At 36.1% G+C, this 25,507-nt stretch overlaps 1 protein-coding gene across 2 annotated transcripts in view; it reads left to right on the forward strand.

Annotated features, from left to right (window-relative positions):
- Syt14 (Synaptotagmin 14) overlaps positions 1 to 25,507 on the forward strand; it is a 159,445-nt gene that overhangs the window by 68,356 nt on the left and 65,582 nt on the right. For both annotated transcript variants that reach the window (XM_074186174.1, XM_074186173.1), the window contains exon 3: positions 21,667 to 21,940. In XM_074186174.1, coding sequence (XP_074042275.1) covers positions 21,667 to 21,940 — 274 coding nt within the window. The remainder of the gene's footprint in view (positions 1 to 21,666; positions 21,941 to 25,507) is intronic.

Consider the following 25,507-nt stretch of genomic DNA (forward strand, 5'->3'; position numbering starts at 1 on the left):
GGGTGCAAAGGGTATATACCTATGGTGGATGTGAATTGTTAGTTGGTTGGCGAGGAGACAACTGAATGGAATAACAGAAGGATTTTTCTTAAGGAAATATTCAAAATAATTTTTCCGTTAATTTGTACATAAAAAAATGCCATTAAGAAATTCGTCGGTATACTGATCTCTAAATAATGGGAATTTTGAATAAGTAGTTTTAAATAATATTCACTATTGTAGTAAGTACAAAAGATTAAGCTGAAGGTTGAAAATAGTGTTTATTGGTGCACCCGAGGACGTGTGATCGTCAGAATGGCCGTGTCGGAGACGAAACAATAGTTGGAACTTTCCCTGGTCTAGACTTTCATTCCAGTAGTATTTAAATAATAAAATTTAGAGTAGTTGTTTACGACTCAAGCCGATTATGTTTTGCCAGGCTTATAGCGGTATACCTGGGTCCGAGGTGAGACATCTGGTCACTAAACGTAGCCACGGTCACAGGATAGATAGATAGTTTTAATTGGTAAGAAAAGTATAAGGTAGACAGTTTGGGATGTTTGATAATTTTTACCGAGAAATGCCGAAGGGTATGAAGTGAGGTACCGGGAGTGCGAGTTGAACCTCGAACGAGAAGGGTCGTTATCCTGCTGACCGTGGATTCGTTATCGAACTTACGGGTCTATCGTGATACGTGCTGGTTATATTTTCTAATAACAATCTCTTCAAAATATTGTATACCTCTGTAAGATAGTTATTGTTGTGGTAAAGAATAAACATGGGTTCATCCAGAGACAATGCTCTTGGCGCCCCCGAAAATGATTCTTCGACCAGGGAAAGTTCCAACTATTGTTTCATCTCCGACATATATATATATATATATATATATATATATATATATATATATATATATATATATATATATATATATATATATATCTATATATATATATATATATCTATATATATATATATATATATATATATATATATATATATATATATATATATATCACACGAAGGTGTGAAATATACCGAAAGCTTGACATATAACAAAGAGTTTTCTTTTTAACAGCCCAGCTATTGACTGCAACCTCACGAATTGAACCGATTTATAGTCAATCCAGTCACTAAGTATTCTGTGCGTGAATACAGTATGAGGTCCCGACGGCCCCTCAGAGTTCAACTTCTGAACAGAGATAATTGAGCCAATCGTACAGTGTGGGCTCAGAAGCATGGCGCGTGGACTGATATGGAGTTTAATGGATTTCTCTGCTTTTCTCAAATGACAGGTTGAGGTCTGGTGAAGACGAGGCGTATGTCTAGGATGTGTATTCTTACAAAAAAGAAACGATTAAAATATGAGACGGGATGAGTTTTGGAGAAAGAACGGACCTCTTTCTATTAGAAAGACTTCCAAACACCCAAATTATGTTCGCCAAATACTCCAACCTGTTTTCCTTCCATATGCCGGAGCAGTTGGTGACAATTTTATCCTAATGCAAGATAGTGCTCGACCACACGTTGCGAGATCGGTTAACCAGTTCCTACAAGACGTATTAGCATGGCCTGCACAATCACCAGATCCTAATTCAATAGAGTATGCATGAGATGAACTCCAGAGAGTGGTAATGAGAGGCCGTGATAACTTTCAGAGTCGCCTGGAGCTGTTCGAGATCCTCCGAACTGCCTGTTTGGCAATACCGCAGAAAAGGGCCTACACAATTCAATTTTGAGTATATCCAGAAGACATCGAGCCGTTTTGAACAGTCGCAGAGGACATACTCTTCACTAGCTTCAAGTTTCATGGAAAATACTTGAGTCTAATCAGTAATCTAAATTTACAAATTTTCTATATTTCATATCTAATTATTAATTGATAATATTTTTGTAATCATTTGTACTGAGCTTGTTAAATTGATTCATCGAAGTATTTTGAATTTCAACGGAACGCAGTAAAAATCCAATTATTTCGTACATACCTTTTTTTAAGCTGATACTATTGCTATCTCGGAAACGGTAGGTCCTACAAGAACGGTTGAATGAAACAAGAGTTGCCCTTTCAGGAATGTGACATAGATCAATTAAATCATCAACAATTTCTGAGATATCTGCAAAAAACTGAAAAAGACAGATTTTATGTCTTTGCTCTATCGCCTCCATTTCCAATAATATCACAAAATAACAGAAAACTTCTCGCTTCATTTCATGTTTTTCATAACCTTACTCAACCCGTTTATCAATGCAACGTTTCGTTTATTGAAATATATCAACAATATATTTTTTCTAGTTACGGGCCTGTATATTTGTTTTATCATTTTGGTAGTCATTGTAATTACAAATTCATTGACATTTTACAACATATTTATTTCTCGACGTTTCATCCAAAAAACACTTCATCAAAATTCAGCTTTTTTTTTCAATGAGAAATCAAATTTCTACATATCGTTGCCAGCACATAGTTAATAGTATCGTAATACACCACATTGAAAAAGAAATAGTTGCGGAAGAGAATGTATTGAAATGATAAATCGTACAAAATGAAAATCATAACGGAATGCTTCATGTTACATTTTTTAAGTTACCGTCTAACGCGATATCACATTGACTGTTCGAATTGTCTTCCATCATTTTTTAAACAAATACTTGATCTAGAAATAGTGTGCTTGTGGCAGTTCTCTAACATCTGTGAAAAGACAGTCATGCAGGCTCTCCTGATTGAATCTTTCGATTCTTCAATATTTTCAAAATGTGTATAGAATACGAAAAATCTAAAAGAGAAATGTGCAGTGAAGGTGGTGGTCATTCAATAGGTCCATTATATCCTATCCATCTTCCTGGCATAGTTGTATTGAGAAAACCTCTGCACATTCTCCTGCGACGTGGTGGAGCTCCGCCGTGTTGGACTTACTCATATTTTGTTATCAGGCTAAGTGGTAAATCTTCTAAAAACTCAATTAGATTCCCTAATGAGAAGTCCAAGTATAATTCTCCGGTCAGAGAAATGTTTCAAAAAAGTGTGAGCCAATAATTCTATTATCAAAAACACCATACCTATAATCATATCTCTCTTGAAAATTGATGTCTCATATGTAAATATTCATTTTCTTGTCGCCAGTGATAATATATAATCCTGTTGAACCATTCGTTATTGGTTAATCTACTTTCATCACACCATAAATTTTATTTGCAAATTTCATTAAATCTTAATGAGCCGTCGACAAAAAACGTCTCTCCTGTTAAAATCCGTCAAACGCAAATGATGGACTTTCTGGACACGATAAGGCTTGAATTCATTTTTTACACGCTTTCATTAGCTTCACTTGTATCTATGTATGTATGTATGTATGTTTGTTTGTATGTATGTATCTTTGAAACTCTCAATCTCGGGATCTGTATTTAACAGAATTATCGACAGTATTGCTTGGTCTATTCGCGGGCAGATGGCGCTGTAAGTAACCTTGATATATCGACATTATTGCTTGATCTATTCGTGGGCAGATGGCGCTATACGTAACCTCCTTGATATGATTCGAACTCACTTTACATTTATTTCTTCATTTGAAATAAGTATTTTTTTTTATTAACACGCGCGCCTGCTGTCTTATTTGTAACCCTCCTTTGCGCGCCTGCTGCCTTGGGCAGCAATGGTCATTTTTCTAAAAAATATACGGCTGATTCATCCCAAAGTTTGGATGAAATAAATGAAGTTTGAAGAGACTAAAAAACATGCTTTTGTAGCATACGAAACTAAAACATGAAAAATAAATATGGTTTGAAAAACTAAAAAACACGCTTTTACAAAACATCGAAGGGAAAAGTTAAAAATATTTCTTTTAAATGAGCCTGAAACAATAATGAACGAAAAATACCAGTATTATTGAGAAAAAAGCATGGGCGCTTTGTGCCATATTTTTTGTATATCAAGCGCCGGTCGCTTTTTTCACAATAATTCTAGTATTTTTCTTCCGTTATTGTTCTAAGCTTATTTAAGAAAAATATTTTTAACTTTTTAGTTTAATGTTTTTCTAAAGCGTGTTTTTTAGTTTTTTAAACTATATTTATTCTTCTTCAACATTTTCCGTTTAGACGTAGTAGATATGACCGAATTATAAGCAGTCTCCCTCAGGGATACTTCCTTGTTCCCTTTTTTTTTATTTTCAGCAAATCCTGAATCAAAGGAATGTCACTTCATCATCATTGTGAATTTTTCTTCAACTCACCTATAACGCCGGTTTCATTATCGCCACCACATTAGTAACTGTAAATTTCTTTTGGGGGTTTTTCAAAGGATCCATAATTTCGTATACTATTTTCGATAAGTTGAAAATATATATGATTGTCGTCATTCAGGATACAATTCCTGATACATCGCCAGAGATTTGATAACATTTCTTAAACATCTTGAATAAACAAGAAGCATATTCACGTTTTCGTCATTGGAAAAATTCATGTTTTCTCTCAAATATGCTTACCAAATTGAATAACTGTTTAGTTTTGTGCTTGACAATTAGCTTTACATTCACATGGCTCACTTCGATGAAAGAAATGATCACTTATCATGTTTTTCCTGAATATCATCCATTTCTTTTCAATTTTTCTTAATTATTGTTGATTCTTGTTGGTGAACTTCCTCATTTTTTGTACACAAATATTTGGGTAGCTACAAATTCACAAGACACATTTGGAAATTATAAATGGCTTGGTATTGATACAAAGATTATTGGTCTTTTATTTTTTCAAGACAACCCTAACAGAAATCTCTTAGGATTTCAGTGAATATGAATATTTTGGATGTCAATGAACGACATCACCGACGGAATAACTATGTTTGGATTTCAGTAACATTCGAAAATTCGAGCTCCTAATAAAAAAAAATATAGATTATTGATGATGTGGTTTCGAGAAAAACGTCGAGAAATACTTATATTGTAATATATTAATGAATTTGAAATTACGATGACTACCAAAGTGTATGAAAAAATATACAGGACTGTATTTAAATGAATAAAATAATGATGGATTTCAATGAATGAAACGTCACATTCGAAAATAGTTTGAACCAGGTTATGAAAAACATGAAATGAAGCAAAAAGCTATCTTGTAATTTTTTGGTATTTTTGAAAATGAAGGCGGTAGAGCAAAAAAGTAAAATTTGTCATTGCAGCATATTTCTCAGAATCGATTGGTGATTTGGGTGATCTGAGAATACCATTATTTTGCATTCCTGAAAGGGCAACTTTCGTTGCATTCAATAGTTCTTGTAGGACCTACCATTTCCTAGAAAGCAATATTGGTATCAGCTATAAAAACGGCCTGTACTAAATTGGATATTCACTACATCCCATTGGAATTCAGAATTGTTTGTTTTTTCGTTGTAAAAAAATTCGGATATTTTAATGCTTATAAATAAATTAGCAGGTAATTTACTCTTTTGTCGAAATAATATATTTCTAGAAACCGTGTATACGAGTGAAAAATAATATTAGTTGTCTCTGAAGTTTGACACCATGAGACCATAAAAAATAAGTGTTTCCGTAAAATCAATAATTAAACAATTTTTTATATGGTGCGAATTTGAGCAGACACGCTGTATGGAATTGTTTCAATGACACCTCTAGAAACAGATTCAGAGAAGAAATCAGCTCCAAATCAAGAAGAGTTTGCTGTTTTTCGTGAGCTTTTAAAAACTTTTTTTTTTCAAACTGACTGGGAATCCCGAAATTTGTTTTTAGCATTTCATTTATTTATGCCAAAGATCATAATATATAAATACTTTTTTCAGTAATTGAGATTAACTCTCTGTACAATTGAATCCGTTGATAAGTTCACTTTATTATGCTGTTGCTAACCGTATTTTCAGAGTGAAGGATTCATAATTGAACGCTCAAAAGGTGGATAAATAGCCTGATGACGTCTGTGAAACATAATAGCCTAAAATGTTTTATTCAAGAATTGTCTCTCTTCCATCGCGACCTTGAAAATTATTGACCGCTGAGAAACTAACTCTATTGTCACAAATCGATATCCGACGTCCCTAAACAGAACTTTGAGCTTCGGATGAGTACCTAATCGAAATTATAAAATACAGTAGTATGTCACAAAGTACAGTATATAACATTCATTTATGTTTTGGAAATCCAATATCCTTTTGCAGAAAATTTAGAGTCATCATTGTTTTTCAAATTTTTTATTTTTTATTGATTAAACTTGATGATATCAAAAGTAACTGAAACAGTTTACTGTGATTTTCATTACGAAATCGCGACACGTGTTTCACTATACAATAACTTTCTCAAACAAGACTGATAAAAACATTCCTAAATTATAAAATTCATTACTTTAGAAATATCAGCTATTACCCACTGTCCAATCAGATAATAGAAATGAGTAGAAAGTAATTCTTGAGTTACTAGTGAAAGTAGGGTTAAATAACTCAACTTCAAGTATGCAGTTCACCTGTGATGTTATTATTATCCAGGGTTGAAGAAAAGAAAATGTTCTTTCAAGAAAAGTTGTGACTTTCCATGAGGTCTTTAATGAAATGAATAAAAACACTTCTGTTCAATTAGCACTAGTTGATTTTATTTATACGATTGGTTTCGGGTTTGACCCCATTAATAATAATAATAATGTCTTTATTTCCAATGAAAAATAAAATGTTACATGATATATATTCGTCTTGTTACTCAGAAATCCCAAGAGGGAGTTCACTCAAAGGTGCTCTACCACTCAACTTTTGCTATTTTAAATATTCATAATATAACTTAAAGACTAACCTAACTAATCCTAAAACCTAAATTTATATAACACAGTTTTTGGCATTTGTTGGGTCACCTAAATATTCACCACCAACGACAAAATAAAAAATAAGTTATAAGGAAGATAACGAAAAATGACTACTTGTCAAACAAAGATTATAAAAAAAGGGGTATACGAAAGAGAAATGCATCAGGATGTGTTAATTTGCAGAACACTTTCAAGCTCTTTTTTGAATTTATAAAAATCACTATGGTATTTTAGTGAATCGGGAATAGAATTATAAAAATGAAAAATCGAATACGAAAAAGTATAGAACTGAGATGTGAAGTTTGAAAACTCGGTTATATCAGAAGTTTTCAGGTAAGATGTACCCCCTATTACACATTTTACTTATGTGTAATGGGGGGTTGTTAAGGATGCGGGTATTTTCTAGTGAGTCCATGAAAATGTCTGCCAGAATGGGACTTAATGGTGAGCCCATAGGGAGACCTGAGTTTTGCAGATGAAAATTATTATTATATTTGAAGAAATTTTGTTTCAGACATGCATCAATGAGTTTGCAAAATTCAGTAGTTATATATGGATTTGTATGACTCTTATCTAATATGTATTTCACGAGGGGCAGACATTTGTCAGTTGAAATGTTAGGAAACATGTTTTTACGTCGAATGATACTAGTTTGATATTATTTTTGATATTAAGATTTGATAATTTGTCAGCTAGGTCTACCGAATTTAGAACTGTTTTTGTAGGATTGAATTTTGTGATGTCTCTGAATTTTGAATTTGAAAACTTAGACAGCTTACGGGTTGGGACATCTATATATAATACCACGGGTCTGGCTAGATGTCCTTCTTTGTGGAGTTTGAATAATCCATAAAATCCATATCCATAAAATACAGATCAAACCGGTAGAAATTTTGACATCAGGCTGCGTGAACACGTCTTTTTGGACAAAAAATTCACAAGTTAAGAATATCTTCAAGAATCAAAACACAAGATAAATAAAGATAATCTCAAAATCCTACACATATGTAATAAAGGGAAGAAAATTAATTTGTTGAAAGCCATGGAAATTAACAAATCGATTAGAAACCAGAAATATATACCCCTAAATGAGCAACTCGATTTATGTAAGTCTAATGTAAGTCTACTTTCTTGAATTTATAAGTTTAACAACCTCTAGAATTTTCAGTGGTTAATTTTAAAGTTGGCATTCTGGTTCGCCTAACTACCTGACTATCAAATACCTGTTCTTACATCTTACCTGAAAACTCCTGATATAACCGAGTTTTCAAACTTCACATCTCTGTTTTATACTTGATAATGAAGTCAAACCCGAAACCGATCGTATAAATAAAATCAACTAGTGGTAATTAGACAAAAGTGTTTTTATTCATTTCATTAAAGTGATCATGAATTACCACAAAATCAACAAGTCATCAGTCACACATATTCTTATGAAGTCTTTCAATCTCATTTATCTACAACTGGTTTTGATCAAACTGAACAATATCATTTTCTTCTAGTAATTTGATTTCACGATAGGAAATGACGAACCGTCTTTAATGTCTGAAATGATAAATATAGCAACCGGTACTCGAAGATCTATACCGTTTCTGGTCTTCACGTCAATAATCCTAATCTTTCTATCTGTGACTAGATACACATTATTGATAATACCTCTTCCGGTGGGGGTCTGCCACTATCACTAAATTACTTCTGTTGATGATCTTTTTAAGTTCGTACCACTCAGGTTTTTTTTATTAGACTTGTTGAGTATTCTTAATCCATCTTCTCCAGAAAAAACCCGCCATTCTTTGAACAGTTCGCCAATCGAACAAGAGGTTCATGATCATGAGAATCAAGTGAAACATGTGTCAAAGTACTAAGAATTCAGAATACTTATACAGTCAATGAGGAAAGTTTGGATAATATGTGCCTGTGAATATCGCAATTTCAAGACTCCTTCGAAATTTTTTTCAAACTTGGCATGATTAATACAGTCAAAATGTCATCATCCCAGCCATTTTGACTTCTCAGAATGTTTTGCAATAAAACTTTTCTCCTTTATCAAAAAATTTACTGAAAATCCAAAAGGGTCGGTCAAAAATTGACATTATCACTTTGGAAATTTATTTTTGTCGGTCGTTGTTGGTGTATTGTAATATTTCTAAGTATTTTTTTATTTCGTCTGAAACGTGAAAGTGTTATCGTTCGAATTCCAAAATATACCCAATAGTCTTTCCATGAATGTTCCTACATTATTTTTGGATTTTCTGAGGCAAAAAGTGTTCTATTTATACACCGAAGAATGTTTTGGTTATTTGCTATCCGGTTGCTTTATGGACATAAATTACTTCCTGGATGAGCTTTATAACTTCGGATATGATGTCCGCAGATCCCAAATAATCGCCCAAGTAATATAATGGTATTTCGAGCTTCTGTGAATATATTTTGCTATCAGTTGCATTTCAGTTCTTTGCATCTTGAGCTAAACACGGGCTAAATTTCGAATCAACAAATACTACCACAATTTCGTATACAATTAATTGATTTCATTTTCTTGTTGATTTCACGCTATCTACTACGTTGAGCACAAAATTCTTCGGATTCAACTCGAACCTGCAAAATCATACCTCTCATATCAGATGTAAACGCGTATTTTCTCATTAAAAATTTCGCGAGAATTTCACCGGACCTGTGAGTAGTTCTTCAATCAAACTCACACCGTGATTTTTGCTGTGAGCATCAAACACAATCTTAAGTGTATGTTGGTTTGTTCGCATTTGACACATCAATAGAAAATATGCTAAAGTGTAATTGAGGGCAAACAATTCTGCACTAATTCAACAAACTGAGGCTATGGAACGGAGAGCTATAATATCTTTGACTTATTGATTAAGTATATCGAATTGAAAAGATGTCGATTCTGTCCACGCGACATAGTGGTTTTAAGTGGTTTCATTGGATGAGAAAAGTAATACTTTTTTCAAATTATGGCTTCCAAAACGTTTCAAAGACCATTTTACAGAAAAAATGATTCGCGAAGTGAATTCATCTAGAGTCAAATCCGTTTTAACATATATGGATCAAAGTTCTCAAGAATATCCCGGTGCCAAAACTCACTCACTGGTGAAATTTCAAGTGCTATTTTGCAACATAATTTGTAAACTAATGAATACAATTGGGGTATTTTCGAACATGTGTATGAAATATACAGCCGAACAGTGGCCGGAAACAGAAGATTTGGAATATGCTATAGAATTAGCAGACCTGAGTTTTGATGCACCACACTACATTCATCAAATTATTATTTGAATGCATGCTGAAGATATGCGGAAACTTTTGCAGCTCAGCGAAAAGTATGAGCTTCGTGTAGTGCTGTGTCATTAATATTCGTACGAAAATAATAATTCAGATAAGTTTTGTAACATGATGATCGAAGCAGATTTCGGGGGTTTTCCTTTCTGACCTACCGCAAAATATTAGGGAGAAATATTAACCATGAGGTTACAACTCGCAGGAGTTGTTTGAGAGGGAGAGATTGAAGATTCGGATGATGACGTTTGGAATATTTGAATTATGTTCCATATATCATTAACGAAATCATGCTGAATCATATAAATCAAACCTCATAACATACGCCAAACAAAACAAACATGACTTTCCCCCACTAGAGAACATAAAACTCATAAAACAAGTCAATAAGGGAAACCGTATGTACATCTGGGAAAACTTAAACGTCCATAATTTCAACAGTCATAATCCACTTATCGAGGAACAAATACAAATCAAATCAAATAATGATAGATATATCATTCAAGAAACTCTTCATCGTGGGATTTTCACCAAACAATTTTACAAAAACGCAACACGTGTTTCGTTACACAATAGCATCTTCAGGCGATTCCATCACACATGATTATTGAGGGTTCAGTATCATAATCAGTATCATAATTCACAATGAACCGAACCTTTAGGGAAATTTGAAGACAAAACAGCATGGTGAAGGATGAGTGCATATACTTTGGTGTATGCCGAAAATTCGACTTCGCACGTGTTCAAAATACTTTTTCAATATCGACAGCGAAAGGCTTCATTGCATCGGGTTGGTGGAAGTAGTCGATAATGAATAGTGGGTTATTGCGGAAGATGCCAATATTTATATTGGTTCACTCATAGCTCTATCATAGTAGCTGCTTTGGAAATTTTCTAATGCATAGTTGGCGGATGGTGTAACTTCCTGTCGGAATCCAGATTCCGACGCCCATATGAGTATACTTCAGATTTCAAATATAGATGAATATTATTAATATTCGCACGTATGAATTTTGTCACATTATTTGTCATACTCTCGAATTGATCGGTGTTTTGGAAGCCGATGATAATGTATCGAGGTTTTTCGAGGCCGGATGCCTGATTTTGCTTTTTATTTTACCGATCACCAGTTCTGCATCAACTTTCCCAATGAATTAATTTTTGATTTAGCGTGCTTTAATTAGAATGATCTCTCGCTTTACATTCAATATTTATCTGTTGTGATCACCAGCAGACACTTTGAGGGTAATTCACCGCTGAATACATTGGCGATGGAACCCAATATCTCTTGTTTATTCACATAAAGTCTCCATCCTATCGGCAGTAATGAATTTGCGTGCGTTTGTCCAAATGATACCATAGTTTTCATCGTGGTGGTTATGCCTGATTTTCGAACAACATTCATCTGCTCGCCACCCATTTCATAGCAAATTTCAACGAATATCATGGCAAGGGCATTATTGAATAGGTAACACTGCTTGATGACTTCAGATGGTGTGAAATTTCCTTCGATATGAATGTTACTGTCCGCAATATCGACTATAAGATCTTGAAAGTTGATGAGGATTCTGATTTCAATCGAATTCTTATAATACGATGAAGAACCATATGGCTTATATGTATGCTCATGATGGGTAATGAGGGTCGAACATGGGCTTCTTGAAAACCTCCAATTCATTTTTTGCGGTAATGGCAGTCATGTTACAGCTTTTGTTAATATTGCAACTTCAAATAAATGATTTCAAGGAAGCTGAAGCTACTAATGCTCATCCTATATCTTAATCGTTTGGCGGACGTGCGTGAAATGAATCGATTTTTGAATTGTATCTTTTCTAATTGCGTATGATCATGGTCTTCACCAAATACCTCACGCTGATCCGACTGCTGCCTCTGCTGCAATTCCTGGATACCATTTTTTCCAGAAACACTTATTTTTCTGATCGATTCAGCCGTTACTTGATGAATATCTATAGTGATTTAATGACCTTCACCTTACGATTTATTCAAATCGTAAGGTGTAATTTATGGAAAAAAACAATTGTCGTAGAGTGTATAGCTCAATCAATAATAGTAATCTGATCTATCCCAGGAAGTAATAACTACTGAGTTACAATTTTATCAGCTCCAGCTTTCAAATGATTTATTTCACAGATAAAATTAGTACAATATTCAACATTTTTTGCCCTATATTTCCAATACTTATGGAGGATTTTCTTCAAATCAGATCGCATCGATTCAATATACTTTTCCAAATGCATATACTTTCTTACAAATTTTACTAATTTCAATCAAAATGTAAAGAGATATTCTCTGACTGATAGGGAATGTTTATCTACTTCATATAGTTCCAGCTTAATAATAATAATAAAGCAGGGATGGCCACTAACACCCTTGGCCTTTAGTGAATTGCGACACCACTTACCCGAGCAATTGGTGCAAAACCGGACCGGCAGCCCAGGCGCACCCGGGAAGCAGAACTCTATTCTCCCTCCGATGCCGACCCAACACTTGGTTCCCAATAATCAAGGAAGGGGCCCCCACAATCGACCCGCTCGGAGGGGACGTATCGGACGTATCGGACGTTTTGAGTGGACGCATGAGCTAAGAGATAGCCTTATGCATTGCTACGAGAGTAGTGAGCCTGCGCGAAGAGGGTACATGGCGAGATTGCATATTCTGCGGTGTGAAACACATCCGGAGCATGCCGCCTTTTCCGCCCAAAACCTTAGGGATTATGTATCTTATCTTCGACGCCAGGGCTATTTAGCTCCTTCCCAGCCTGCTAACGAAGTGGTAGAAGTGACAGTTCTACCACCTGTTGGCACGGCTGGAGAGGAGACTCGCACCATACCACCAATGGAGACAATCAGAACACGCAGGGCGCTCCACAGAATTAGGCCCCTGACGCCACAAGAACTGGCTTGTTTGGATGCGGAGGTTCATAGTGTTCTAACAGAAGAGGCTGACATCTGGCAAATCAACCGTGTATAGCGTCGTCCAATCGGTTTCCGAATCGGAAGGACGGTTCGGAAGATTGAACGGCGTGTACACAAGATGGAGGCTAAGATCACCTCGGCGAGACAACACGCGTCTCGTATCCAATGTGTGATGGATTACAGGGCGGCCAACAGGCCTTTCACGCCCGCAGTGCGGTGAATAGCCGCCAAACTACGACGTATCCATCACACTTTGAGTCAAGGCGTGCTGCTGACCACCAAACAGCACTGCCTTGATAGGATACGAATGATAGTGGCTGCTAAGAAGTCACTAGTGAGGCGAGCGAGAAGTATCGCGGAAAACCTTAGGTTCCGCGAGAAACCTTCTCGCTTATTCCAAGAGCCTCCACGTGTTGTGGATAATCCGCCGACCGCTGATCAGGTGGAATCCTTCTGGAAGGGTATCTATGAACACCCGCAGCCACTCAACTTAGACACGCCAGCCCTAGCGCAGTTCGAAGCTTTCAACAGAGAGCTTCGACAGCCTGAGCTCAATGAACTGCGCAACCCGATAACCCCGGATTATGTTCGAAGAGCCCTTGAGGGTTCCAAGATCTTTGCTGCTCCAGGCCTAGATGGGCTGAACACTTATTGGTGGAAAAAACTACCAAGCACCCACCGCCATCTGGCCAGAGTTTTCAACTCATGGCTGGACGGAGAGCAGCCGATTCCGGATTGGTTTGTCGAGAGGCGGACCGTTCTTATCCCCAAAAGCGAAGATTTGTCGAATTCTAAGAATTACACACCGATAACATGCTTGAATTCGTATTATAAGTTGTTCACAAGCATCTTATACACACGAATACTCACCTCAGTTGACCGAGTGTTCGAACGGATATACGAGCAGAGAGGGTCGAAGAGAGGAGTCGCTGGATGTAAAGAGAACCTGCTCATCGATAGATGTATAATGCAGGACTCGATACAACATAAGCGTAACCTCTCTATGGCCTGGATCGATTACCGTAAGGCATTTGATACAATTTCGCATGAGCTCATCTTGCATTTGCTCAGATGCCTTGCGGTACCCGACAAAATAGTGAGATGCATTGAACAACTGATACCACTTTGGCGAACTCGCTCTACCATAACATCTGGTCAAGCAAGAGTCCAAACACGGTGGGTCACTTTCAGAAGGGGTGTATTTCAGGGTGATTTCCTCAGTCCCCTTCACTTCTGCATCTCACTATTGCCATTATCCGTTGCGCTCAGAAACACTCGAGGGTATAACTGTGGCACCCCCGGAAACCGGAGGCACAAGGTCACCCATTTGTTTTATATGGATGATCTTAAACTTTATGTCTCTGGAGAGAAGGATCTCCATCAGTCCTTGAGGGTGGTGGATGCCGAAGAGACGTATACTTACCTCGGGGTGGAACAACGCCACTCACAAGAGGTAACAGCAGTGAAAAACTCTCTCCGCGGCGAGTATCAGCACAAACTTTGACAGATCTGGTCATCGGAACTGTCGAGGAAGAACAAATATGCTTGCCGTTCCAATCTTACTCTACTCGTTTGGAATAGTGAAGTGGACTCGAGAGGAGCTGTATCAACTAGACGTAAAGACCCGAAAAATGATGTATCTCTATAGGAGTTTGCATCCCAAATCGTCTGTTTCACGGTTGTACTTCCCCCGACAACAGGGAGGCCGTGGACTTTTGAGTTTGGAGTGTCTACATGACAGTATGGTGCTGGATACAGCCTGTAAAGTCGTCAGGAGTTCGGATCCCCTTCTCTGCATGGTCCGTGACCATGAGAGAGCAGGAATTGGAGCATTTCTTTTTAGAGCAGCTGCCCGAGCAGCTGATGAACTCGGTATAGTTTTCGACACTGAACGAGGTGACCACAACTCTGTCACCGAGTTGGAACCTGTCCAGCAAAAAGCTCAGATAAAAGCCGCAGAGATCACCTTACTTCTGCGGAAACACAAGGATAAGCCAATGCATGGGGCTTCTTCTATAACATTGGAGACCTTGGCTTATCAAAGCGCCTGACCTTCGCTTTTCTCAGGTCGAGTGGGCTGAAGTCGAAAACTGAGGGGTTTAACACATTAGTCTACCGCAGTCGCGTGATGGGTTTAGAGGTTCCTGACACAAGGTGCAGGGCCTGCCGAGAGGCGCCCGAGACCCTAATGCACTTGCTATCAGCATGTCCAGCATATGCGGTCTCGGCCTATATCCATCTACGGCACTCTTACGGTATTGACGAGACATCGGTGTTGCCCTACGCTCCGGGGGATATTGAATCCGTTGTGGGGAACGAGAAGTGCCGAATTTATTGGAACTATTCGTTCCCCACCCTCAGGCTCATACAAGCTGATGAGACTGATGTAGTCCTTCTCGACCACCAGACCAAGACGATATTTGTTGTGCAGTTTTCAGCTCCTGGCGAAATGAATATCGTCAGAAAAGAGGAGGAAAAACGGATAAAATATCGAGATTTTCTCTTCGAACTCCGCAGACTCTATCCAGATCACTCTGTCAAGATGGTTGTTCTGATTACTGGAGTCCTTGGTGGAATGATGTCTTCTCTATTCTCGAATCTTAAAATCATACCGGCTTGCCGCACTAAGGCAGAACTCTCAGCCGCACAGATGCAGAAGGCTGTCTTTCTTGGCTCACTGCGTTTGCTCAGGGCACATGATTCTCAGACCCAATGATCACTTACCTCACGGTGTGGGGAGTGGTATTTGGTTGATAATGCTGGCGCGCCCTCTCGAATGTATCGGGGCTTCGGTGGATAGGGCCTGACCAGCGCACACTGCGGAGAAAATAATAATAATAATAATAATAATAATATCGTCTTTATTATCTTCTAATACATTCAAATCAAATCAATCATGTACAGTTCATTTATTATAAGAAGACAAAGGCGAAGTTCAATTTACATGATGACAAGTCATCATTCAATTGCTCTTCCACTTAACCTCAAAAATGTCGCCTAGTACGCAAAGGAATAAACAAAAAGGATTTATAAATATCTTAAATTATTATGACTATTTATAGATTTGTAATAGGTAGGTAGCTATTTGGTCATTAATAGTTTGAAGATAATAAGAATCGTTTGGAATTGATATTAAAATGATTGAAGTCATCTCGTTTCATGGGCTCGGGAATGTCATTATAAATTGCACAGATCTGGTAGCTGAAACTCCTTCTAAAGAACTCTGTTCGAAAGGATGGCGGAGTTAGTCGGCCTTTATACCTTACATTAATATTATGCACATCAGTTCTGTAAGTAATTTTCTGGTGTTAGTAAGACGGCACTTTACTATTGATTATTTTGTGAAACTAAGTTGCAGCGTGTAACACTCTCCTGTCGTTCATATTTAACCAGCGGTATCCTTCAGTTTATGTGATATTATTTCTCTTCTTCTAATACCAAAAATCAACCGTAGGCAGGAATTCTGAACTTTTTGTTTTTTTTCTTGAATTGGTTGGTTAAACATGGACCATACAAAACATCAGCACAATTGAATATAGATAAAACTAATGATTCGCACAAATTCGCCTCCACCTTCATGGGTAGGAAATTTCGGTGTCCATATATAATTTTGAGCGAATAATATGCACGCCTAATAAACTGATTAACCTGACTTTCGAATTTCAAGTCCTTATCTAAAATGTTGCCCAGGCTTTTGGCTTCTGGGACAACCCCAATTACATGATCATTCACTACTATTTTCACAGATTTGCAAATATCAATATCATCATCATTATTGGAACATAATTTCCTCATCACCTTTGAGATCATCATCTTGACATCCTGGTGGTTGCTTCATAAAACTAGTCTCTATGAGATTTCCGTTCAAAAACGCCGTTTTGAAATCCATTTGGTTTATAAATAATTCATTTTCATTAGCAACTGATGAAACTATTCTGAGGGTACTTAATTTGAATACAGAAAAATAAGATTCACTGAAATCCAGGCCCTTTTTTGTGAACTAGACGTGCTCTGTATCTTAATATTTCTCCAAATTCCATTTCTCTTTAATGTGAAAACCCATTTACAGTCAATCAGCACTCTATTGGGTAGTAAATCCACTAATGTTCAGATATTGTTTGTTTCCAACGCTTTCAGCTCTTCCTTTTCTTTCTTTTTCAGGGTGATGTTTTAAATCTGATACATCTTGTGGTATATTTTCAGTATACATCTCAGCGTGTAATGCAAATGCATAATACGATTCATCCTGATCATCATCATGATTTATTATACAGTAATTACGCCAAAAAGGGGTCTTTCTCATCCTTCTTCGAACATTTCCATTTACATTCTTTTTTCTAATTTTTGAGATTTTCTTCTGTGGAATGTTTTCCTGTATAACATTTTCTATCAAATCAGTTTTGTTGTTCGAAATAGTATTTCAATGGTCATCATTATTTTCAAAACTTTTGAATGATGTAATTGTCATAGGTTTATAATTTTCATCAAAGGTGACATTCCTTGATACGATTATCTCATTTGTTGACGAATTCCATAACCTGTAGCCTGTGGTAATGGATCCAACCATCAAATGTTCGATACTTTTTTCATCAAGTTTATCTCTTTTATGCTCTGGGATTAGAGGGTGAGCAGGAGATCCAAAAACTCTCATCTTTCGAACATTTGGTTTTATGGAAAACCATATTTCCGCTGGGGTTTTGTCCTTTTGGGAATGGTTTGATTTATTCACAAAACGATTCCTAATGCAAGCAGCAGCCCGAAGAGGTTTCACCTAAAGGGTTTTAGGTACACTACTGTCAGCTATTATAGTTCTTGCTTTATCTACTAGTGATTTATTGAACCTTCCGCTAACACCGTTTTGTTGAGGGTTATAGGGTATATTTAATTCCATCTCAAAATTTCTTGAATTCATTTGATGTATATTCCCCTCTATTATCTGTACGTGATCGTGATATTCTGCTCTGGAATTGTACTTCCACTTCATCTTTATATTGTCGAAAGCATGAAAATACCTCACTTTTGATCTTCAACAAATAAACAACAAAATGGGTATAATCATCAATAAAAGTTGTGAAGTATTTATAGTCTTCTTTGGTTTCTGGCTTCAAAGTTCCACATACATCAGAGTGAAATACTTCTAAGGGTCTAATTGATCTTGGTGGTTTATCAACAGATGGATACGGTAAACGAAACAATTTTCCTTGTACATAAGATTCACAAAATTAAAATTTTCTTTCTGTGAACGTATGATTCCTTCCACAATTTGTTTGTCTGACATTTGATTTAGAAGGTCTTTTTGTGCATGTCCATATCTTCTATGCCATAATAATAAATCTGATATGTTGGTAATGTCTACAGTGCTCGCTGAAACAGAAATCCTAGTTGTGAACGGTAAATTGATTCGATAATTTTCCCTAGCGGTGAGCTTCTAAGCTCAATTTGTTATCTTTTCTTTTCTTGACCTAAGGTTACTGTAAAACCTTTTCCTTCAAGTTTTGATACACTCATTTTTTATGATTGATTCGGCCGTTACTTGATGATGATTCATAGTAATTTCAAAAACTACACCTCACGATTTGATCTCCACAAACTTTATTTAAAAAATATATCACAACATGTTTCGCCAGCACAGTAGTTTTATCAAGTGATTTGAATACTTCAAGTTGTTTCTTACACTAATATTTATATACTACAGGTAACCATAATTGAGTCTACCTAAGGTACCTGTCCAATTATGATCACCTGAAGCATCTACATCAATAATAATGTCAAATATAGAAAATAATCATGAAATGATTCAGATTCATTTAGGTAAATACATGAATTGAAAGATGTTCCAACCTCACTTCAATATTTTAACACAAAAACACTCAGTATTCAGAATTCCATCTTTTGATATTTCAAGTTCATAGACATCGAAATTGATCCGATCACAGGATATGGAATATAAAACAATCTCCAAATATGCAAACTTGGCACAGATTGCATGCTGTGCATTTTACTTCAGTACAGTGACCGGATCAAAGTCGCAATGTCAGCGTATAATTCTTTATAAATATTGAGGGAGGTCAAGATCATGGATCATAGTTAATGGTTAACAGTTAACAGTTAACAGTCAACAGACAGTATTCATTTACGTATCGATTGGGTCTTCAGAAATGCAGCACATCTCCTTTTCTTCAATCCTGCTGGGTGGCAGTATAATGTAAGTTTTTGATTGTTTTAATGCATTATTTTCTTATTAACATTTGAGTTTGAGTTTATTTAAAGTATTTTTTTCCGTTTCTTTTACAATAAACATTTAATTAAGTTTTAAATGAGTTCTTTTATTATTTGGATGAATGAGATGAATGGGTGAAACAGCAAATAAAAATCCTCTCGTAAATAGCCAAGCGAGAACTGAGTTGCGACAATAATTCTCTTTCGGTTTTCAATAAAACAAGTTCAATAATGGTGATCTATTCCAATCTAGTTGATCATTTCAATTTCAATTTTTAAGTTTGTTTCCAAATGATTCAGTTTCAAACCTTTATTTTCTATATGCAAAATTTCGGACGATTGTTAAAGATATACTTTTCTTCTAGAAAATGATTTGAATATGTTGAATTTGTTTTCTCATCTCGAATTTGGATGTTTTGTCTTTATTGTTTTTAACTAACTTTCCCAACGTATTACTAGTTCTATATACAATTTTAATATTTCCTTTCCTCAAAAATGAAGCCACTTTTTCCATTGGTTGTCCAAAATACGATAAAGCTCTGTAATTATGATTATCTACGTTATCGATAGGAAAAACGTCTCGAATCGCTTTTGCGTAGACTCTCTTGGCAGTTTTTTGTTTATTAATTTGGCTTTAAACCCATTGTTAACCGCAATTTGTTTGATGATATTAAGTTCCTTATTGAAATTATCTATTGAAAGAGGAACATTGACTAATCTGTATAATATGCTATTATAAGCTGCTGTATTGATAAGGATGAATTTAATATTTTCATGAATTTTGTTAATATTCCTAAAAAAATCATCTAATTAGTTCACTCTATTTTTATCTAATTATTCTATTACTGAAATAATAGTATCATCAGGAGGTATGCTGTGAAATGGATTCTGCACATCAAAGGATAGTAATTTTGCGTTGTCTGGTAAATGTATGTTCTCTATTTTATTGATTAAGTCATATGAATTCCGTAGACTGAATTTTGGTTGGAAGGTACAATGGTTCAAGATGATATTGATTAGCCTTTCTAATAATTTAACTGATGGTTCAGTGACAAAGGAAACCACTGATCTAATTGGATAACTCTGTTTGTGCAGCTTTATGAGTGAATATAATTTTGGAATCTGGGGGTTCAATGTTAATTTGAACTGTTTCCTTTCAGTAAAATGTATGTTTGAATTTTTCAAGAAATCTTTCACTTTTTTTTGGAAAGAATCAGTTGGATCACATTTCAGCATTTCAAAACTTCCTAAATTCAAGAAATCAAGGGTTTTGTCGGTCAATAGCAACCACAGTGTTGCTCATTAGGTAAAATTTCAAGTTCGGTACTAATAACACTTCGTTTACATTAATAACTGAATTGGTTAAGGTTATTTTGATATTTTCAGACTTCGTAGCAGTAATTGTGTGTTTGTTCTTGGCCACAGCAATTTCCATTGGGACTTCTAGTTTGTAAAATAACGTTCATCGTTAACCATATGCTCTGATGTTCCTGAGTCTATCAACCACTTCATAGTATTATTTTGCACAGTACTAGGGTGAGTTACATTTCCTCCAATGAAAGCAATTTCAGTTTCCTTTTGGTTAGTAGTTCCTCCAGAGTTAGCGGACTGGTGATAATGAGTATGTCTTTTATCACCACGTTCATATTTGTACTGGTTCTTTATAGCCCTTGATTTACTATGAAATTCATGCCGTTCGTAACCAATTTTTCCACAGTTAAGACATTTATAACGAAAGTTTTACTCTTGGGTTACAAATGCGAAAGATAGATTGTGGTATCTTGCACAACAGTCTTCCGTTTATTATGCTCATCCAATAAACGTGCCTTGACAAAGTCCAATGTCAATTTGCTCTGATCTATGGTATCCAGTGCAGCAACGATCGCTTCAAATGATTTGGGTAAGTTCAACAATGAATATCAAACACAATCAATATTCACCTGAATTTTTGAGTTTCTGGGTGATTTTATCAAAACTATCAATGACAGACTTCAATGATTCAAAGATTCCCTTCGCAGTGGACTCATTTCAGTTGTTCATCAGCAATGTGGTTGGTGATGATTGCTTTGCATTTCTTCTCTTCCTTATTTATAGATTGTATAACCGCAGCATCTTGTCCTAGAGTAAAAGTAATTAATTTTACTTCAATGTACTTATTCAATAATACTTTTATTAAGATCCAAAATACTCATAACTATATCGTTACGCCATCAATACAAAAACTTGGAACAGCAACTAGTATATTTAACACGAGACAGTGTTGCCAAAATGCTAAATAATTGACAGTTACTGAGTAAAAATACACTGAGATGTACACATTCACTTTTTGGCCTGAAAAGATTACAAATGTTCGTCTATCCAAGAATTTCTGCATAGCCTAAAAGAGTCCTGATTTCTACCACAGATCTCAATTCGAAGTAGAGATAATTTGACGAATATTCTTTTATAGTAAAGGCCTATTTATTCGACGGAGCGGAATCCAGTTCAGAATCGGAAATGGGCGTCTCCAGCAAGCTGCGCCAAAATACCACCATGACCCTGGAAACATCTGACTCGTACTTTCCTCCAAAGCCGGTACAGGATCTCATCTCACTCGTGGAGAAAGGCAGGGTAGGCATGAGCAGTAACAGCTCGTGTTGCAGTTCGACGACGAGCTCAGTAGGGGAAAAACACGGGGTGAAGGCATCAAAAGTTACCGCGCAAGTCAATGACCAAGTACAAAGGTAAGCTAATTTATTTATCTACAATTGTTAATAATTTCAAATTTCGACATAACCAAACTTGGCTCATTTATGAGGATATTCATTGAAGATTTCTCAATTCAAAAGAAGTTCTCAACTGTCAATCACTAAACTCACAGTTCGTTTTGATATATATATATATATATATATATATATATATATATATATATATATATATATATATATATATGTATATATATATATTTTAAATATGGACTCGGGAAGTGAAAACGAGTGTACACCACCAGAAATGTATAATGCGGGGAGTAATCAGAAACTCAAATAGCTAGCGGTCATACTAATTTTGTTGAGTAGAAGATAAAACGTTGAACTTGAGTGCCCGTTGAAGTGGGTTCAAGTCACATCCACGGCAGTTTTTTTATTTCAAATTTCGAACAATTTGAAATGAAATAAAATAATAGAAAATACTATTCAATATCTTTTTACTGGAGTACACTGACATTAAAAATTATTGGTACAAAAATATTGTCGATGTGGATTCAATTATGTTTTTTTGACATTGAAGTTCGATAGATCATTGCAAAAACGAATTAATTGTTGGAGACTTTGCTCGCAGTGATGTAACTTCCTCCCGAGTTTTTTCTGTAAATGCAACAATGCAGTAAGGCTTGCATTTTTCCAAGGACAAAACAAAGGAAAATCCTTAAAGCACTCTAATGCAGTGCTTGTGCGAAAGTAGCGATTCACATTGGATTTGAATCGCTGGAGATCAAATCCATTTGGAAAAACTCTCTCAGGAAGTTTATTCTCCATGAACGCATTTCTTCAAATGGAAAAGTTCTTGAACGGTGAAGTTCAAAGTGTACTGAGTTGAACCTCAAAACGAGGAGCAGACACAGACCGTCGCGTATTTCTGATATGTACCGCTTTTGGTGGAATCAAATGTGCCAAGTCACTTGAACACTTTTCGTGAAAGTATCTATAAAAAAGAGACCAATTCCCAACCTTTCTTCGATGTTCCAGGCTATCAAGGTTGCAAGTGATATTCGCGTCTCAGGTGGATGGCTCTCTTCTGGGTATGCTTAGGGGCAGAGCTACATACATGAGAACAATACTCCAAAGAAGGTCTGATCTGGCTTTATAAAGCATCAAAAGTTGCTGAGGTGTGTACAGGTTTCTGATTCGGAACAGTTTTCAAGCTTTTGAGATGTAGCGTTTGCAATTCCAGCGACATGATTGTGCCAATATTGGTGTCCATTTTAACACTCAACAAACTCATCGACGCAGAAAGCGTAATTGTCTATCCTGTTTGGAGACATTATTATTTTTATAGAAAATCAATGCCTGAGTTTTTGTGGCATTGAATTGAACCTGCTTACTTCCACCCCAAATCGAAATCACATCAAGATATGCAACCTCCTGCTGTCGGTCATGATGTGTATCCGCAGTCAATGTTTCGGATTATAAATTGAATGACAAAAGGAGTGTGCTGTCGTCAGCAAAGCAATATATTGGATAATTTTTTTTTCAATAAGTCGTTGGTATACGATAAAAAGAGGGTTGAAGACAATATGGATCCCTGGGGAACAACAACGTTGATTGTGAAAGTATTCGAGAGATATTCGTCGATTGCCACTTGCAGGGAACGTTCTTTCAGTAAGCAGGAGAGCCATTCACAAAATTGATCCGACAAACCACACCATAGAAGTTTGGCCAGTAAAGCCTCATGCCACACACGGTCAAAGTGTTCAAAAATATCAAGCGCAACAGCACCTGACTCTCCATGTTTCTCGATTATGTTATTCCAAAAAATATGGGTGACGTACGATATAAGGTCGCCTGTTGATCTTTGTTACCGAAAGCGATATCGACGATTGCTCAAGATGTTCAATGATATGGTGAATTACGGCTTTCCCATTAATTTTGATATCACTGATGGCAAAGCGACTGGTCTATAGTTATCTGGAAGTCTGTTTCAATTTATTGTGTCATAAATATCATTAAAATACTGTTACGTTCTTTCCTGTGGGTTTACCAATGATTGACAATACTGAATAACACTCAAACTCAACGTTATTTCACTTTCAATACAACAAAACACATCAATTTGAGCTTCAACTATTATTCAAATGTCTATCGTTTTACTAGATCGCGCCGCTTACCGCACTGTCACTTCCACTTGACTCTCTCGATAGACAAGTGATCGTGTTTATATATGGCGATCGAAATTCGTCGGAATTCCATCGAAGTCGGTGGAATATTCGCCGGAACTCTATTGGAGCCGGTGCGAAGACCAAATTAATCGAGGCTGCGCGCGGCCTTGACCACGTCATAGTTGGTTAATGGCTACCAGTGGCGGCCGGCGTTATTTTATTTAGGGCATGAATAACAACAATATATTAGAAACGGTATACCCAATACCGTGCCCTGTATAATGCCAATGTTCACTGGGAAAGATCACTATATGAGTTATCGATTTTCACCACCTGTTTTCTATCTGTCAAATTCCAAAGTAAAGAGCCCAGATTTAAATTTTTTATACAAATATTATATAATCGTTGGAACAGACGTTTATAATCGAAGGTATCAGAAGCTTTCACAAATGCTGTCAAGCATTTTTCATTGTTTTGAAAACTAAAGAAAACTAATCGACTGTTTGAATTCAGATGGCACCTTGCCATAATCAAAAATTCAATTTATATATCACAGAAAGGGTTTATAATATACTGATGATGTTTTTGAGAAGGCATTCCGATAATATTAGGTGTTTTCTGAAGTTTTCTATGTTTCATGAGTCTACTTTAAACTGTAATATCTCAGTGAATACTCATTTAATCAATTTGAAATGAGTGCCATTTGAATCGGTGATATCGATGAGTTATATTTCTTAAAATGTTTTTTCTTTCTTGGAAAGTTAGAATTGTATGCTGAATGAAGTAGTCAAGTCACAACTACAAAGTTATTTGTTTCATTGAAACGTTAAATTATTACAGAATCAGTGTACTTTCACCAATGTGAAACAAGTCGAATAATTTCGTCAACATGAAAATTGCGTGTTCGGTACTCGATGAAGTCGACGAAGACCGTTTTTGCCCGGTCCTGATTGTCGAAAGTTCTACCGGTGAGAAAGTTATCGAAGTGCTTGGAAACACGATAGTTGGTTGGTGAGGATCCAGGTAGTATGGTGGGTGAGGCAGAACTTCGACGCTGAATTCTTTTAATTTTCCAACGGTGATTTCTGAAACGTGCGGACGGTCGCTGTTGTGGAGTAGGATCTTCTGTTGATCAGTGCCGGCTGCCGCTGGCTCAATTTTCGGAACATTTCACAATAGTACGTTTTCTGTTGTAGATAATCTACTTTTCATCACACGTGACGATCCGATTAAAAAAAGATGATTCTGGTTGCGCATCAGCAAAGAAGAAAATATCTCAGAACGTGACAATTTCAGTGATCGGTGATCAGTGATCAGAAGATATTGTGAACGTATTGAAAATGTCTATAAACTGTGATAATTTTCAGACAAAGATTGTTTGTATGAATATAACATTTCGTTATAAAAAATAAGAAAAAACTTTCAAATTTGAAAT

The sequence above is a fragment of the Leptinotarsa decemlineata genome, unplaced genomic scaffold (assembly GCF_025532065.1).
Source record: "Leptinotarsa decemlineata unplaced genomic scaffold, Ldec_3_MD MMD2_tig00078422_RagTag_RagTag, whole genome shotgun sequence".
NCBI lineage: Eukaryota > Metazoa > Arthropoda > Insecta > Coleoptera > Chrysomelidae > Leptinotarsa > Leptinotarsa decemlineata.